The 16939-nt window shown below is 40.4% G+C and overlaps 2 protein-coding genes across 2 annotated transcripts; one reads left to right on the top strand and one right to left on the bottom strand.

Moving 5' to 3' along the window:
• Window positions 1-3822: 3822 nt before the first annotated feature.
• Window positions 3823-5702, bottom strand: LOC306834119 (uncharacterized protein). The gene is made up of 2 exons (XM_079359896.1): window positions 5040-5702; window positions 3823-4314 (listed from the first exon to the last, which is right to left on the bottom strand). Exons 1-2 carry the CDS (start codon window positions 5560-5562, stop codon window positions 4025-4027), a joined length of 813 nt encoding a protein of 270 aa, XP_079216022.1. The 5' UTR covers window positions 5563-5702; the 3' UTR covers window positions 3823-4024.
• A 1376-nt stretch (window positions 5703-7078) lies between these two features.
• dalrd3 (DALR anticodon binding domain containing 3) lies at window positions 7079-16569 on the top strand. The gene is made up of 13 exons (XM_079359740.1): window positions 7079-7509; window positions 8600-8907; window positions 9091-9398; window positions 10744-10802; window positions 10994-11095; window positions 11183-11247; window positions 11611-11669; window positions 11780-11862; window positions 11997-12123; window positions 13342-13400; window positions 13892-14008; window positions 14116-14184; window positions 14391-16569. Exons 1-13 carry the CDS (start codon window positions 7279-7281, stop codon window positions 14508-14510), a joined length of 1707 nt encoding a protein of 568 aa, XP_079215866.1. The 5' UTR covers window positions 7079-7278; the 3' UTR covers window positions 14511-16569.
• The last annotated feature ends 370 nt before the right edge of the window (window positions 16570-16939 follow it).

Below are 16939 nucleotides of genomic sequence, written 5' to 3'. Positions count from 1 at the left end.
TTTTGTTGTGGCAACAAAAGTGAGTTTTAACAGCTAAGTTATCAATTCAGTGAACTTTGATTCTCTCCCACCTGGTGACACACCTGTAGTGTTTTCTTCGCTGTTGTAAAAAGATGATCCAATGAAAAGGACAGCTTAATGTCAAAGCATGAAAAAGTATTGAATGTATGACAAACTAAATCAAAAATAGTCAAAAAACAAACAATGTCCTTTTTCAGAGCCTACAATGTGTTCTGTTTATTTACAAGAGAAATGTTTATTTCCAACTTGATTATCACCAAAGTTCAGTACGTGTACTACACATGAAAAGTGAAGTGGAAGATTTTGAGTGAAAGTCATAAAGTTTGTGAAAGTAGAGCTCTGTTTTCATTCAACAGTGTGAGTCAGCACTGGTTGTTTGAGTTTACTGTAGGTTTAATCAGCACTAAAGAACAAAACAGGATGAACCAGAGATGTTTTTACTACAGCAGAAATAGTTTTCTGAACTTTTCTGGAAACAATCCTCATTAGCAAGATGTTGAACTAGTGCAACATCTTTTTCGACTGTTCTGATTTTTTAAAATTTCTTCAATTTTTATTGAAGTTCTGTGGGAGGTCACTCAGACAAATGCACGTTTTAGGCCTTGCTTCTGATGCAGAATAATAATCCTAAATAGCCGGTCTATGCAAATTAAACCCATAAAAAAGTTTGGGTTCAAAGTCAACTATTTAACGTCTTTTAGTTTGGCTGCCTTTACCATACACTTGTTCTAAAAATGCATGTTGTCTGTCTAAAGTTGATTAATTGTGCTTCTTTTCAACCAGTTTAAATGAGTCTAGAGATTCCCAAAACATGTATGTGAAGCTAAAAATCCACTCTGATCCTGTATTTAATGTCTATAATCTCCTCTATGTCAGCCCAGCTCAGAACAAGCTGTTTCTGTGTCTGTAGCTTTAAATGTAAATGAGCCTTGTCTGACCACGCCAATCTCTGGAAGTTATGTGGCTCGAGATTTCCTGCTGCACGCTTTTTTTTATAGAGAGAAGGCAGATTCAGAGGGCAGAACAAACAATGGGACGTTCTTTTCTTATGGGGGGGGGGGGGGTGTACACAGGCAAGAGACACATATTAGTGTGAGACCAACGTAGTAAAGTGTATTTTGCACAATAGGTGACCTTTAATTCACTTAAATCTTCTACAAGAAGAGTTTGTAACAACTGTTCTGACAAGATCTGCAGATAAAACCCAGAGTTCAACTCTTGGCACATAAATTCAAGTGTTCCTGCTAATAACTCTATTTATTTCATTCACAGTGGTTTAACCTGACGAGACCTGAACGCGGACCTGCACGTGTGTCGTGGTGGGTGGGATTGTAACGGAACCCATAATGCAGCTGTGATTGTAAGCCCCAGCTGGTTATGGGGTCCGTTTCCATCCCACAATGCACAGGACATCCTGGACAGATGGGCCCATACCGAGCATTCAATCAGACACTGAGAACAGCCTCCTCCTTCCTACCACACTTCACTCATTTATTGTTTGTGCTCACTTGAATTACTCAGATAGCATTTATTTCTGAAAGTGGATTCATTTTTGTCAGTTGAAAACATTGCTTCATAAACAAAACCAAAGAATAAAAACAATCAAACACTTGGAGCATTTAAAGACAGTATAAAAGTTATCTACAGTGAATATACACACCCCAGCTGACTGAGCCATAAATATCAAACACAATGTGAAAGACGAAACTTAAGAGGCTGATGTGATCATACAAATACAGCAATTCAGAAGGGCCATTCAAGGTGCATTTTAAGTTTTGTTTCTCTAAAATCAATAGGGAAAATGAAACCAACTGATTCAAGTTCTGTGTTGAACTTATTTAAGTGCTGTGTTGCAAGTTAGAACAGGATATCCTGGAGTGTAATGACAGAAGTGTTTCTTTTTTTCCTGGTGTTTTTCCTCAATGACACGTTTTCTCCCGGATTGCTGACAATAAAAAATGCAACCGGGAATTCCGTGTCAGCCAAGAATGACACCGAGATCAGCAACTTATTGCAAATTCCTTTTAGAAATTCTCTTTGTAAAGTGAGCTGCTGTATTTCTCATTGTTTCTGTACATCATCTGTTAAAATACCTTTTAAATAAATTTAAATATTTTTACTGTATCTGTTTTTCTTGTTTTTACAATTATCATCCAGATACACGTTTTATGACTCAAATAATATTTACAGAGTGTAACAGAGAAACACTGCCCGGTCCAGTAACTGTTATCACTGAAGTCACACACACAAGATCCAACAACAGAAAGAGTCCACATGAAAACACTTGAGGGTCAAGATGCCAAGGAAATGTCTGCTGCTCTTGACATTGTTCAGCGTTTGCTACAGTTTGGTTTTCTGCTCTTGCCGACATGCTCAGTTAAGGTACAGTACTGAAAGACATTATTATATGAAGACCACTATTTTGTTGAATTTCACTTCCTTACTTCTCACCTCATCACTTCCTGTAGAGCACTTCCTGGTTTTTCCCTTCCCCTTGATTGCTTGCTGTTTGCATCCTGTCACTCGTTAGTCTGATTGGATTCACCTGATCGCTGCACGCCTCTGCACTCACTCTGAGGACCCTCACAGAGGGCCGCAACAGCTCAACGTTGGTAAGGTGTTATTTTGATTGTACTATTAGAGTTATTATCTAAACCTGTCGTTCTCAATTTGCCAGCCTCTGGAGCAACAACTCCTTCATGTGAAATCTAGACTCAGATTTAATTAAACAATAGTGCAGTTTGGACTATAGACAGAAAAAAAACATGTGACCTAACAAAATATGTTTTAAAAGCACTTGAAAGACTTTTGCACACCATTTGTTTTCAGAGGCAGATTACTGACCCACCAGCTGAGATCCAATGATCTAGTCCAATTAAATTTATCCTAAGTACTTAATTTGTCATTACTTCCATCAGAAAGTCAATCTTAATTTACTAATTGTTTATTGTGCTAATAGTTTGAAGCATCTCATGAGTGTTTGCATTGCCCCCTTTACTGAACCCATCATGACCTGATGCCCATGATGATGACAAACGGCCATGACAATTTGAACCCTTCATAACAGACATATTTACCTTTTAATGTTTACTTAAGTTAAGTCTAAAAATTTTGATTTTCAGCCTTGTGATTTAAATCGATGTAAGTCACAAAATCCAAATTAATCAGGAGAGGAAGGTTGGGAGTTTGATACCCAACTCCTGCAGCATAATTACCGCTGTTTTCTTGTGCAAGACACTTAACCTCAAATTGCTCCCACTGTTCGGTTGGCAGCGTATGAATGTGATGAGTTACTTCTCTTGTACATTTTAAATAGCAACCTCTGCCATCAGTGTGTGAATGAGAAGGTGTGACGTGCAGATTAAAAGCTCTTTGAGCAGCCAGAAGATTAGAAAAGGGCTATACAAGATAATTATACTTATAACATAGATGTAACTATATGATATAATTAAATCGATAAAAAGGTTCTGCAGATAAACATTGAATCTGTGTGTGATTGTGATGCTGTATGTTTTTTGGTGTATGTTTGTAATAAACTGGAAAATTATGGGGAAAGCAAAATAGGCAAATGCATTGGTTGTAATGCAATTATGGTACCAGTTGGCTGCAATGATTTCATCTGTATGCAACTATCTCTTGCATATTAATATTGAACATGACATGCTGGGGCTGCTGAGACTATCGGGCAGTGCTCAAACAAGGGATTTATCGTTTCTTTTCCACGTGACAACAGTTCCCAATAACATGTTCAAGGTGAAAGTTATGAGCAGTGACAGAGCATGATGTAGAGAAGATATGGCACGTTACCAACCTGGTTTTGTATTGGCTACAAGTGAGCAGAGTTGAGGCAAGACGATGTCAGAGAAATACACCTCACATTTTCAGAGTAACCCGTCAAATTAAAAAAAAAAAAAAAAAGGAATGTGGGCTTAGGCACTAATCATCTGGTAGAGGAGAGAGAACCTGAAAAACCTGTTGTATACTGTCACTCGGGAAGTGTCAGTCATTGACCTGAAGGTCCTGGCTGTGAGGGGAACCTAGAGAGAATCCTGTCCACCAGCTCCACATGTCTCTCATGGGTTTCTCTGCTGATCCTTTCATGCATGGAAACCAGCTGACACATCAGATTGTTCTGCATTTCCTTCTCATGCTCCATGAGCCTCTGTAGCCGGGCTTCTTCCTGTGCCTGCATCGAAGCATCCATCTCTTTGAGCTGGGATACTGTCGTTCTGACTAAGGACGAGACCTGGTCCATCACTGACGTTTTCCTTCTCTTTGACGGAAGTTTGAATGCTAGAAAACAAAAGAGAGAGGGGAGCCTGTCAGTCGCTGGACACTGACGCTGACTGGTCTCATCTTTAAGCTTCAACACAGTAGGTTTATAAAAGGACTATTTTTATAACAAGAGTTCCCAAACACATTTGCATGTGACAATTTAGATGTTTTTCTCTTGAACTCTTTTTCTCCAGTCATTACCGAAATGCTGCTTCACCCTTATTGAAGGGCTGGTGTCTGGAACCTCACAACACACAATAAAAAGCGACAGCTGTTAATATTGGGTTTAATTAAAGAAGAAAGCTCTGTATTGCATGAGTCCGAGTTCTTTTCTCATTCCTCCATTAATGTCCTTTGGATCATACATAAGCTCTTCTTGCCCCATCTTTAAAAAAAAGGTCTAATTGTAATTTACATTATTTTGTGTTGGCACAGATTTTGGTGTCCATATGTCATGATTGTTTCTATAGTTTAAGTATATTTAAATGACAAACCTTTGCTATTTCTGTCCCCTTCTGACTTTTCAAATTTCATAAATTCCTATTGTCCTCCATGGGAATGTAATACCTCTGCCTTATTCCAACATGAACTGTTTAATTTAGCAGCACGTCACGCTTGTTTATCTCTTAAAGTTATATCGTTAGTTACCCTGTAATGTTCAGCCCTATTGAAGGGAAGGTGTCTGGAACCATGCATGTCATCCAGGTGTCTTCTCACAACACAGTAAGAACGTGTGTACTTACTGGTGTTGGTGGGCTGTAACTGTTCTGGAGGACTGTACCTCCCCTCGTCCTCCTCTGGCTCCACAGGACCCAGGTGCTTGTTGATCTCTTTGTCATCCACATCGTCCCAGAGGCCGACGACGACCTCATGATGCTCGTCGTCGATGGGGAGAGGAGGCGGCGGATGAGGCGGAGAAGGAGGAGAGAGGTGCTGTGGGGGAGGAGGTGAGGGACTCCTGGATCGCTTGACAGGCAGAGGCCCGCTCCCGAAAGCCCGGTGACACTGCTCGTAAAACGGCCAGGTGACGTGTTCGCTCCCGCAGCGGATCTTGAGCTGGTGATATTTGAGGTACTGCTTCCTCAGCGCCTTCAGCTTGCTGATAACCTGCATATGTGTCCTGTACACCCCCCTCTCCGCCAGCAGCTTGCTCATCCTCTGATAGACCACAGAGTCCTTCACCGTGCCCGTGATCAGGTGACGGATCGGCTCCGAAGCACGGATCGTCAATAGTTTCTCGATTTCGTTCTCCTGCCAGTTGTGCATCTTGTGTGTGGGGAAAAAAAAAAATCTGCCGCTGGAGCGTCCCAACTTGTTATAAACACTTCCCTTGTGCCTTTGCGAGTGGTGCGTCACATCGCCACGCCGGAAGTCGACGTGCTTTAACGCAGCTGGACGCTGCTGAAATGAACACTTTGGTCACAAGTGTGTGAAAAATGTTTGTCTTTACAGGAACAGCTAGAATTTGTTTGATATTTAACAAGTATTTTTTTTTCTAAGACTATTTACAGGATGTTGTGTAAACTTTACAGTAAAAGCCTGCAGACAGATGTTAAATGTTTGTAAGATCAGTGTAATGCTGGTTTAATAACTATTACTACTTTTTTGTTACCAGACTGTTTGGTGTGCAAAATAATCAATTAGACATGGAGCCCATGTTTCATAAACCTGAGACCATTGGGTTGAGATGTTAAATTCTTTCTGTGATGTTGATGTCTTTTCTCCTTGCAGATGTTTGGCTGCCCTGCACATTTATACCTTCAATATGGTTTTACTAACCTTCACGTCTTGTTGTAACATCAGATTTTGTTTTTTAATGGCACTGAGCTTTATATTTACAACTCAACTCACAAAGTATTTCTTTTTACACAATCTTAAATTCTTAAAACGTTTCCTCTTCTGGAAGAAGAAAGCTGTCATAATTAATACAGCAGTATGGAAATGGCAATTTAAAAAAAACTAATCAATTATTCCCTACAGATGCACAAGATAAAGCATTTCTATAATAAATGTTTTTGTGAAGGTACTTAATGTTTTGATTAGATGTAGAGCAGTAGCACTGACTGGTTGTCTTAACTTTCCAATTGAAGGAAAAGGATGTACTTAAAAAGAAGGGAGCAAAATTAACTGTAAAATTTTTTTTTAATCTGGTGTATTTATTTTGTATTTGAGGTATTTCTGTGAAGTGTCTCTTCTGTTACAGGTGCATGTATTTGGTAGGTGTGGCTGTCCAGCCTGCTGTAAGTTTGATCTCAGAGACTTTCTCCCCTCATAGCCACGAACACCCGCTCACTAAAGACTACATAGACACTGCTAACATGTATTTGTAAATAAATCAGCCTAATTAAGGATTATTTAGACGTCTCTTTATTTTCCATGGCCTTTGATGAAGTCATGACAAAAAAACAACAAATCGTATTAGAAATAGAAAACTACAATACATGGACAGGGAACATTTGAGAAACAGTTCCTTTAATTTTGTTTACTGATAGGCCTACTCCTATTTAAATGTATAATGATTTAATGTATAGCACATTGGCTATCTAAACAATGTTATAAAGTGCTTTACAGACTGCATGGAGTAGACCAGACTATATACTATAAGGTTAGATTTTTTTGTTTTTCTGTGGTCTTCTGTCATGGTTCTCTGCGTTGTCTCTTTTCTCAATCGAAAATAACGCTAGATGGCGCTACTGACCACTGGTCCAAAACGATATTCAACTCGGAAGGAACTTTAACTGTGCCTCAATGGTTCCGCTCGGGGAAAAAAACCAGTCGATGCAGTCCTCCTGCCTGCAGCCAGTCTGACATCGACCACTGATGATCCGTGCAGACGATCACTAGCACGACATGTTGCAGTGTTTTAAGACTAGCATCGCCTGATCAGCATCAATCCGAGTTTTCAGAGTGAGGTATGGGCATGGTGTAGTTGTCTGCAGCAGCCTGGTAGCTAGCTCATCTGTTTGTGTTGTGGTGATAGTGATGGAGAACACCGAGGAAGAGTCTTCTTCGCCCCTCCGGATCACCCCTACTGTCCGGGCGCTGAGCTCCGCACTGCGAGGGAAGCGTCAACATGTTTCCGAGAACGGGGGGGATCGGCTCTTTCCAGACCCGGAGAAGCTTTGGTTCAAGGAAAGCAGTGCAAAAAACCTGCGGAACAGGGACTTCTTGTCGCCGACCACGATGCTCAACACGCTGTATGCGGACGGGCAGGTTGGTCTGCCTGCTATTTTTAAATGGCGTTAATGTTTACTTCACTAAAGAGCCAAAAAGAAGGACTTATTTGAGAAATAAACCTTAAAAGCAGAAGGGCACAGAGCCATTAAAATGATCACAAACGCTTATGTTACACTTTGCTAATTAGCATTTAAATCAACCCTTGTTAGAAGCAAACCTTTCATTCTTACGCTGGGCAGGATAGATCCTGGACAATGACATTTATTTAAGCTGAGTTTGTTACTTAGTGTTTCATCACGTGTTGCATAGTGATACTTAAATTGATGGTAAGGTGTTTCTAATATGACCTGCCCACCTACCTGTCTGAAAAACTTGATCTCAATCCAACAATAGTCTTTCAACCCCTGATGAAATAAAAGTATGCCATAGCTTTACACTGTTTGCTCAGAGGCTGCTGACTGATCATTATTGAGCAGACACCATCAGCCTGCAGCTGTTATTAGTAACCCATGAGTGGCAGTGCGATGTGGGTCACACAGAAACTGTAACTGTGCAAACAAAAGAACACGACTGCCAGTCCCACTGCAAAGGTTCATTATATTATCACGTTAGATGAAATTATTCAGCGAATGCCTCTTTGAACTCCAACATACTGTAGCTCTGTCTGCATCTTTGTTCATCCTCCTGTGTGGGATATGAATCTTTTATTATAGGTAGTACAGTGTAATGAGTGCGTCACAAGCTCATCATAAAAAGTGGGTTTTTATTATTACAATGACAGTGGTATGCATTTGTAATGAGTTTGAAAGTGCAGGTGTTCGAACAGACATTAGAGCAAGGGCTAACAAAACCCAAAGCAAATACTACATACTGACTGATGGACAGGCCAATGGATGATCAGGGTTATTCCAAGACTTTACTGCTGATAATGTGAAAGTACATAATGATACATTTGCAGAAAATAATACCAACTCGTCAAAGTAATATAGCTTTTGCAGTAAATAATTTGCTAAACAAATTGTTGCACTTTAATGAAGCAGAAATGTCAGTGTTGCCTTTCCTCTCTCCCACTTTTTTTTTTTTTTTGCATGAATGTATTGCTAAGTATCTTCTCTTTTTTTTCCAGGTCCCTTCCGCAGTGATGTCCAGGGTCCTGTCCCTTCGTGGCAGTGGGGTTCTCCCTGTGGCTGGTGGGGAGGTAATGGGTGAAGGGTTGCGGGTGAGGGTGGACCGGGCAGCAGCCTTTAGGTCGGTCCTAGCAGGCGGAGCCACAGAATACCTCAAGCCATCAAGTCAGAAGCAAGGGAGTGTGGTGCTGAACTGCCCCGCGCTGCACCCTAAACCGGACACACTCACTCCTGAAACACTGACTCTGGGCCAGCTGAGGACTGTTCTGCTGGCTGACCACATGGGGGCGCTGTTAAGAAGACAGGGGTGAGTCTGGGGGTTAATATATTCTCAAATGTGCATACAAAATAAGCAATTTTAGGGTATAATCTTGTACTTGGAAACTGAAATAGAGACTTCAACCTTTACTTACATAAACTCAAAGATAAATAAGTGAGATGAAAAGTAGTTTCTACGAGTCACAAAATGTGAAAATGCTGTGTCTCTCAGATTTGCAGTGTCCTACTGCCCGACACTTCCTGAAGACAGCAACATCATCACTTTTCTACGAGCTCTGGGCATCGATTGGCCAGCAGCCGAAGCCAACTGGACCAACGAGGAGCGAGAGGAAAAGATTCAGGCAGCCCTGGAGAACTCCACATACAGACAGAGAGAGACGGGGAGAGGCAGGAGAACCAGCGGAGGAGGGAAGAAGGTGGAGGAGGAGGAGAGCAAAGGAGCGCTCAGAGTCAACCTGAAGCAAGCGTTCCAAGAGGAGGGGCTTCTGGGATATGACCCCAGCCTCGGTACTTGCACAGGTGAGGCTACAATTCAACCTCGCCTGGTTCAAATGTGAAGTTACAGAACGTTTGTCCATAACTGCAGCAGATTTATTCTGCGTTGTTCTTTTGCCAGCCACTTTGCAGTTCATATGTTAGAACAGATGGTTGGGCTTTTCTCTGCTGCATTAAAATGCACACTATGTTGATGTGGGACCAGATTTTAGTATCAGGAGAGTTCTGTCTTCCGTTTGTATCCTAAGCATTATTATCAAGAAGTGTTTCAGTGGGCTTCGATGTAATGCCATCTTGGAACCCTTTGGCAATCATCTGTCGATGGTTTAGCTTTAATTGATTTCTCTAAACAGACACCTGCATTCAAGCACAGCAATCGTCTGGATGTTGTTTTCTGTTGGACGTTTCACTAACTCCCTGCTCACTCCCAAATTGCTAGTCAGATGGTAAACAATGGCAAGGCACGTAAAGTTTGAAGCCTTGACCCGGAGTCTTTTATTACTAGCTGCTGTCGACACCAGAAGCCCTAAAAGCTGAATTCCAATCTGCACGCTCACTGACTCTCGGACTTTGAGGTGCGTTCTCAGTAGTTGTATTTAGTGCTGTCTCTCTCACTGTGAAATTGTTTACATGAGGGCTCTGATGCAGACTCTTTATCTGCAAATGACTCTCTTTCTGTGAGATCACATCTTTGCTGTGAGACTTACCTAGAGGTCATTGCAAGCTTTGTGACGTAAAGGAAGCCATGTTGTTATTATATGTAAACAGATGTTTGCATTTTGAAGCACTATCTGATAAAGTAAAAAAAAAAAAAGAAGTCATTAAAGCAAGCCTGAAGAGTTGTTTGTGTTTTTAGTGGAATATTAATAAGGTTTGAATATTTGTTTTCACTTGTGATTTTATCCTAAAATACTTAAACACAAATGAAAGAAATACAAACGCATACAGGGGTGGTCTTTTTTTTTTCTTTCTTATTGTTTACTGAGACATCTTGTTTCCAGGCAATGTGCGATGACAGGATCGTGTCCCATCACTCTTTCATTTTTTAGCAGCAAGCTCTTGAAACCAAACCTGACACCATTAAAGTCTGTGAGGCTTTAGATCCAATGCTCCCACAGATGATAATGTCCATCACGTGATGGCTGATGGGTTCCCAGATTGCGTTCATTGTTACTCCCAAAAAGACAACTTGTGTATCTTTCAAGTCCAATAAGTGTGTCAATCTAATGTTCTTCCTTACTGCACATTTGTTAAGTTGTTCTTTCTTTTGAGACCTGCACAAGCTTCTTCTTGGTGACACATTAAAAAGCAAACAGATATTTGGTATTGTATACTTACTGATGACACTTTGTGGGTGTGTTTGTTTTAGTACACAGAGACAGCGTTTCCCACCTTGCACAACTGGACCTCGCCACATCTGAATGCACGGTAAGACACACACACACACACACACACACACACACACACACACACACACACACACACCTACACACACCTACACACACACACACACACACACACACACACACACACACACACACACACACACGTTTCTTTTCTGATTAGTAATAACAGACAACTAGTGATTGATTTCTGTATCCTCTCTGCCTTGTTCATAGGTACCCATGGCAACAGTGTTACATGTGACTTCCTGTCAGGATGAGTTCCGCCAGCAGCAGATAGCAGTGCTTTGGAGAGCAAGTGGAGCAACACATACACAGGTATACCCACTTCTACGCGCACACACACTCAGTCATATGTTGCATTGTGTTACTATTTTTACCTGCTGTGCTCTCCTCTCTCTGCAGAGACATCTGGTGTGTGGGCCAGTGAAGACTCCTGGTTCTCAGCTCACTTCTGCACAGTACCTGCAGTAAGACACGTCACTGATTTCCTTCTCCATGGTTGTCTCTCCTCTTTTTTATTTTTATTTTCTTTCTCTCCATTTCACACTTAAACTTTTTTCTATCTATCTTCTTCCTTCTGCTCCACCTGCCTTTTCTGTCCCTTTTTATCCTCTGTTCTCCTCGGCCTCCGATTAACCTCTGACACTTTCCCCAACACAGATGTTAATTATCAGGAGACACTCTGACTAGGTTCTTGTCTGCACAGTGAAATTACAGTCCTAATTAAACCAAATTAAAATATCACTAGCGGCTGTTATGTCACTGCAGAGTTTATTTTTAGCCCAGCTGTCTGTGCAAAATATGTAACTTTCTTCTACCCGCTCTTCCAGGCTGAGGAGAGGTCAGATGAAGGAGGCCTCAGAGATGAAGTATGGAGATCAAGTAGAAGGTGTGAGCTCATGCCGTGGTGTTTGTGTACTTGCTCCTTGTTAGAATCCTTCTTTCTTATAAAGCCTGAACCTGAAGGGGATTAACTGGTGAGAAAATGTCCTTTTGTAGGTCAGACATGGGATGACATCATCAGGGTTATGACTTCTGCCACAGTAAGATTCGAGCTGCTGTCGACGGTCCACACCAGTCCCGTGAGTCATCATTGCATCTGTGTGTTGACACCTGAAGGTGTCATGCAGCCACCACTTGTTATGAAGGCAATAATTTAGGTTTGCATGTTACATGGTTTTATTCCAGTCACATTGATTGAAAGTTTTCTGTGTAGGTGACATTGGATGTCCAGAAAGAAGGGGGCGTGTCCACCAAAGGGCCCAGAGGAGGAGTCTTCGTCATGTACAACTGTGCCAGACTGCACACTCTGTTCGACAGCTACGAGAGAGGAGTGGAGAAGGGTAAGAGTTCAGCTTTGATTCATGTTTTATTACACAGCACAAAATGAATTCCTGCCTTATAATCGTCTCGGACTGAAAACTTTTAAAAATTACTTTCTTAAACAACACAAAACAATGGGGGTGCCAGTGTTGCCTCGTGGTTGGTGCGTGAGCTCAAGTACGGAGGTTTGTAGTCCTCGGAGCCGGCGGCCTGGGTTTGAATCTGACTTGCGGCTCGTTTCCCACTCTTCATTCCCATTTGTTTTTACATTGTCACTTTACTAATCAAAAGAGTGTACAGTATTTTACTCGAGATTGTGGCATTACATCCACTTAGCAAACCAAATCATATCAAGTGAAAATCCCATCAAGTCTAAGTGTTTTTAAGGGGCACAGAGTAAAAGATGACCGACCTGTGAGGCAAAGGGGCCGTACAGTTTATACCATTTTATACCGGAGGGGGCGCCGACACAGGCCTGTTTTATTGTTACCAACTAAATAAATGAAGGTAGGAGAAGCTTATGAAATATGTAATAAGAAGTAATCCAGGTCCATAAAAAGTCAGTTTTCAGTTAATCCTGTTCTCAAAGAGACGCGGCATGAAGGGTTCATCAGGTTTTTTTGCCATTGATGCTGATGTTTTGTGATAGTTATATTCTTGTGATGGGAATATTCATTATGTGTTATAAGATGAGGTATATAAGTAAATATATTTCATATATATAATCTACTATTGCATAATTAATAATTAAGTAAGATAAGATATCTGTATTGGCATTGTACAAGTACAATGAAATACTGTGAGAGCAATCCAATAAATGCCATGTCAAAAATATACAAATATACCAAACACTATGACCAAATTTACAAATATGATTATGGATCAATAATGCAGTATAAATAGACAGTGTGCAGTTAAATATAATGATGTGGAGTATAAAAGAGAAGGATTAAATTAGTTCTAACTTTCTCCTAATCCTTTTTCGTCAGAATGTACGAGTGAATGAAGGACTTTTAATTTATTTTTGTATATATTTTGAACTACAGCTATTGTTGTTTTTTGTAGCTGAATGGAAGTACTTGTCTCTTACTCTCTCCCTGTACAGTATGTGTTTGAGACAGATCTTTGATTATAAGTCAAAATAACACTGTATTGGTAAACATGTCTCCGTCATTGAGAGACTTATGAGATCTGTCTCTCTTCATGTGTTCATGCAGTATGTCTCTGTTTGTCTGCAGGTCTATACCCAGAAATCCCTGAGGGCTCCCAGCTGGACTTCTCTGCTCTGAAAGAAGAGGTACCACTTTATTATCTCTGACCACTTTTGAATCTCTTCTGTCACTCCTCCATATAGGACGCACTCACATATGCAATCTGTGCATCTTTGCCTAAGCATGCTTCATCCCTAGTCCAGTTCCTATGACTAGCGTGAGTGCTCCAATCAGTGCTCAAGCACAGTACAGTTTGTGTTCCTCAGCAAGTTACTATTCATGCACAAGCACGGCTACACTGTGTGGAAAGCCCCTTTATTATTGACAGGTGGAGTGTTCTGGCTGTATCGCACTAAAATGACTCAAAATAAGCCACAAAGTCAGTGAGGTAACTGTCATGATCTGTATTGTTCTTCACAGTGTGGACATAGACTCAAAAGTGCATCTCTTTTCTTTATTTTCTTACATTTTATTTTTGAGTCCCTGTCTTGTAAACTTAGCACGGTACGGGTCAACTTTGACCTTTTGGTATCTAATTGTTAATCCATCCTGCTGTCTCTTGTGTTTCCACTTGCAGGGCGAGTGGCTTCTCCTTTTCAATTATCTCATCCCATTCTCAGAGCTGCTGGACCAATCAGGACAAGCTTTGGACTGTGAAGGGGGAGGAGCCAGAGTCAATATTAAGACTGAACAGGTAAAGGTGTTGAGAGAAGGGAAAGGAACAGGAAACATTTTTTTTAAATTAAACTCAAATCTGCCGTTAAGCTGTTTATCTAAGCCTCATGTGTTTGTTTTCTGCAGATCTGTAAATTTCTTGTGTCACTCAGCAAAGACTTCAGTTCGTACTACAACAGAGTCCATGTGCTTGGGGTGAGGATGATTTACTCGATAGATGTTTTAAACTACTCATTTATTCACTCCTACTCTGTTTTAGTTCTGGGGATATATATGTGTTTAAGTTTATCTTATATTGTGTCTGAAATGTGTGTTCTTCTCCTTTTAAACACCTTATCAAGATCAGTGTTTCTTTCCTTGTCCTTAAAGTCCTCCGCACTCTTTCTTGTCTGTCTTTCCAGGAGCCGCTGCCTCATCTCTTCAACCAGATGTTTTGTCGTCTGTATCTGCTCAGAGCATTGAGAGAGCTCTACCACAGCGCTCTGGAGACCCTTAACCTTCCACCCATCAGGCAACTATAGCCCGCCACGTATCCTGTGACCACCTCACCTCGCGTCTCCCTCAAACGCACAATCACCTCTGTTTTGTGGTAGTAGCAACATCTTGTACACGACTAGTTTTCTTTTTTGAATAAGAAGTCTCGAGGTACGACACATTGTCACTTTCCGCTTAAAAATGTTGAGTGTGCTCTTGGGGCTGTTACAGTCGATTAGGAGCTTTTTTTTAATCTTCCCCGGTGTGTAGTGTTAACAGCTTTTTGTCTCTGATAACTGAAACTTACCCATAAATCATACAATGTGAGTCAGAAAAATATGTACAAGGCCTTTTTTCTTGACAGCGTAAAGGTCACATACTCTTTTCAACCAGAACGTCCCCAAAACATGAGTGTGAAGTTTCTTGTTCTAAACCTGGTAAAGTGCATTTTGCATAATGTGACCTTTAAGTTATCCACGGACTGCATTGTCCTATAGTCTCAAAACAAATGAACTCTACAGTTTGTCAGACAATAAACACAGGAATTTAGTTTCTGTTGAAGCCTGAATTAGTCCTTTCTAATTTCACTCCAATCATGTAAAATAAAATATATTTATATAATTACCCTTAAAAAGCTAAGCCAGACACGAGAGACTTTTATTATGGTGCCAAAAAACAACCGGTAGTAAAGACATCCTGTTTAAACTTTAGATTATTTCAATGTGTGTTTTTATTATTACAGCACCCTCTAACTTACCTTTACTCGGAGTATCTCTTTTTGAAAACACAAAGATGTGTCATAGCTGCCAGATTTAAGTTGACTTTAAGAAATCTTGTTCAAGAAGTAGAAGTCCCATTTCCTGTGTGAGCTACCCGCCTTGTATTTATCAGTGCCATACAAATATTTGTCTGTTTTGAAAAAAAGAGATGTGTACAGAATCTATATTCTGCACATTAAGTCTTAATTGCTGTGTTCATATATTATTGTTAATGAATCCTGCTCGACAAATCATAAATACGCCGTATCTTAAGACGCAGCCGTATCAGTCCTAACAGTGTTCATAAGTTATTTACAAAACCCATCAAACAGGAGTATTTGTGGCATCATATGGTGAGGAGATGCATGAAAAGGCATGAATATAATATATTAAGAGTTGATTCTGACAAAATGTATTTATGAATTTTGAGCGTTTGACTCAAGTCTGATCCTTAAGCATCATTCAAATGTGAAATGTGTTGTCCCGCCGTCTGTCAAAATGTGCCATAGCTTCTTTTTAACTTTCTGCTTCCTTTCATTTCTTTAGGTTTGTGATTTTTTTTTAATAAAGCGAACAATTCATGTTGGATCTAAACGGTAAATGTACACAAGTATCAAATGTCTTAAAAACTCACCTCTTAGTGCATGAAATGGTTTTTTTCTTAAAGGGGAATGTTTACAACGTGCAGATTTATTTCCAGTTTTTGTTCTCTGCTATTATGACCACTGTATTGAAGGGACTTTCATTCTTTCCTCATGCCTGTTCCCTGTATCGACTGAAGCTTTATACACCGTTTACTTGGTGCATTTCTCTCCTGCCATGTTTTCACCCCTCAGGCCTCAGCATCTCTGACCTTCTCCCCCGTCTCTCTTACTTTCCTCTCTCCTCCTTGCCGTCCTACCCACATGCTCCTGCCAGGAGCCCTTAACGCCTTTTATTCAGGGTGGTATTCTTTAAACTGGCATACAAAGATCTAGCTTGCCCGCCCTAATGTTAGAGATGCTGTTTTTGGAAAACCCTGATATGAAGGTTTTCAACAGGATACTGAAAAATCAACATAATTCAAGTGTTATTTCTTTTTACAGATCTTGGCACAAAAAAGTAATCATTCAATAGATTTTTTTAACCTTTTCTCAAATGGTGAAATAAAACATTTCTGAAATTGAAACACATTAAAAACACAATCAGGCTAACTTCTTTTCTATCCTGAATCATGTCCTTTTACATCTCTGAGCCTCATGTGAACGTAGTGTAAACGGTCAGACTCTCTCCTACACACATCTGCCTGCGTACAGTTTGTGAGTTTCCTGTCTGCAGAAAAAAATAAAAGTAACCATGACAGACTCTTTACTATCTTGTTTGTGTTTTTAGTGTATAGAAAGATGTACATACATAAAGATACATCTCCTCATGCTCCACTGACACTCTGCCCTTCAGCCACGTAGATCCAACAATATGTACTTGTATTACATACATACATTTGTATATTTGATGCTGAAAGCAGTGACTCACTGTTCACCGGTGCGTTGGTCTGAGTCCTGTTTTTCTTTGTGCCATCCTAAGTGGTCCTCATGTATGACAGGAATTCTCTGATTGTTGGCTAATAAATCAAGGATTTACTCATAAAATATAAGTGAAATTTAAAATTCGGCAGGCTAAATAATCCTTTGTGTGTTTCAATAAATTATCCAGGGAATTAATTCTGTGGTCTCCCTGTG

The sequence above is a fragment of the Symphodus melops genome, assembly GCF_947650265.1.
Source record: "Symphodus melops genome assembly, chromosome: 13".
NCBI classification, from domain to species: domain Eukaryota; kingdom Metazoa; phylum Chordata; class Actinopteri; order Labriformes; family Labridae; genus Symphodus; species Symphodus melops.
This window is presented reverse-complemented; position numbering and strand designations above follow the sequence as displayed.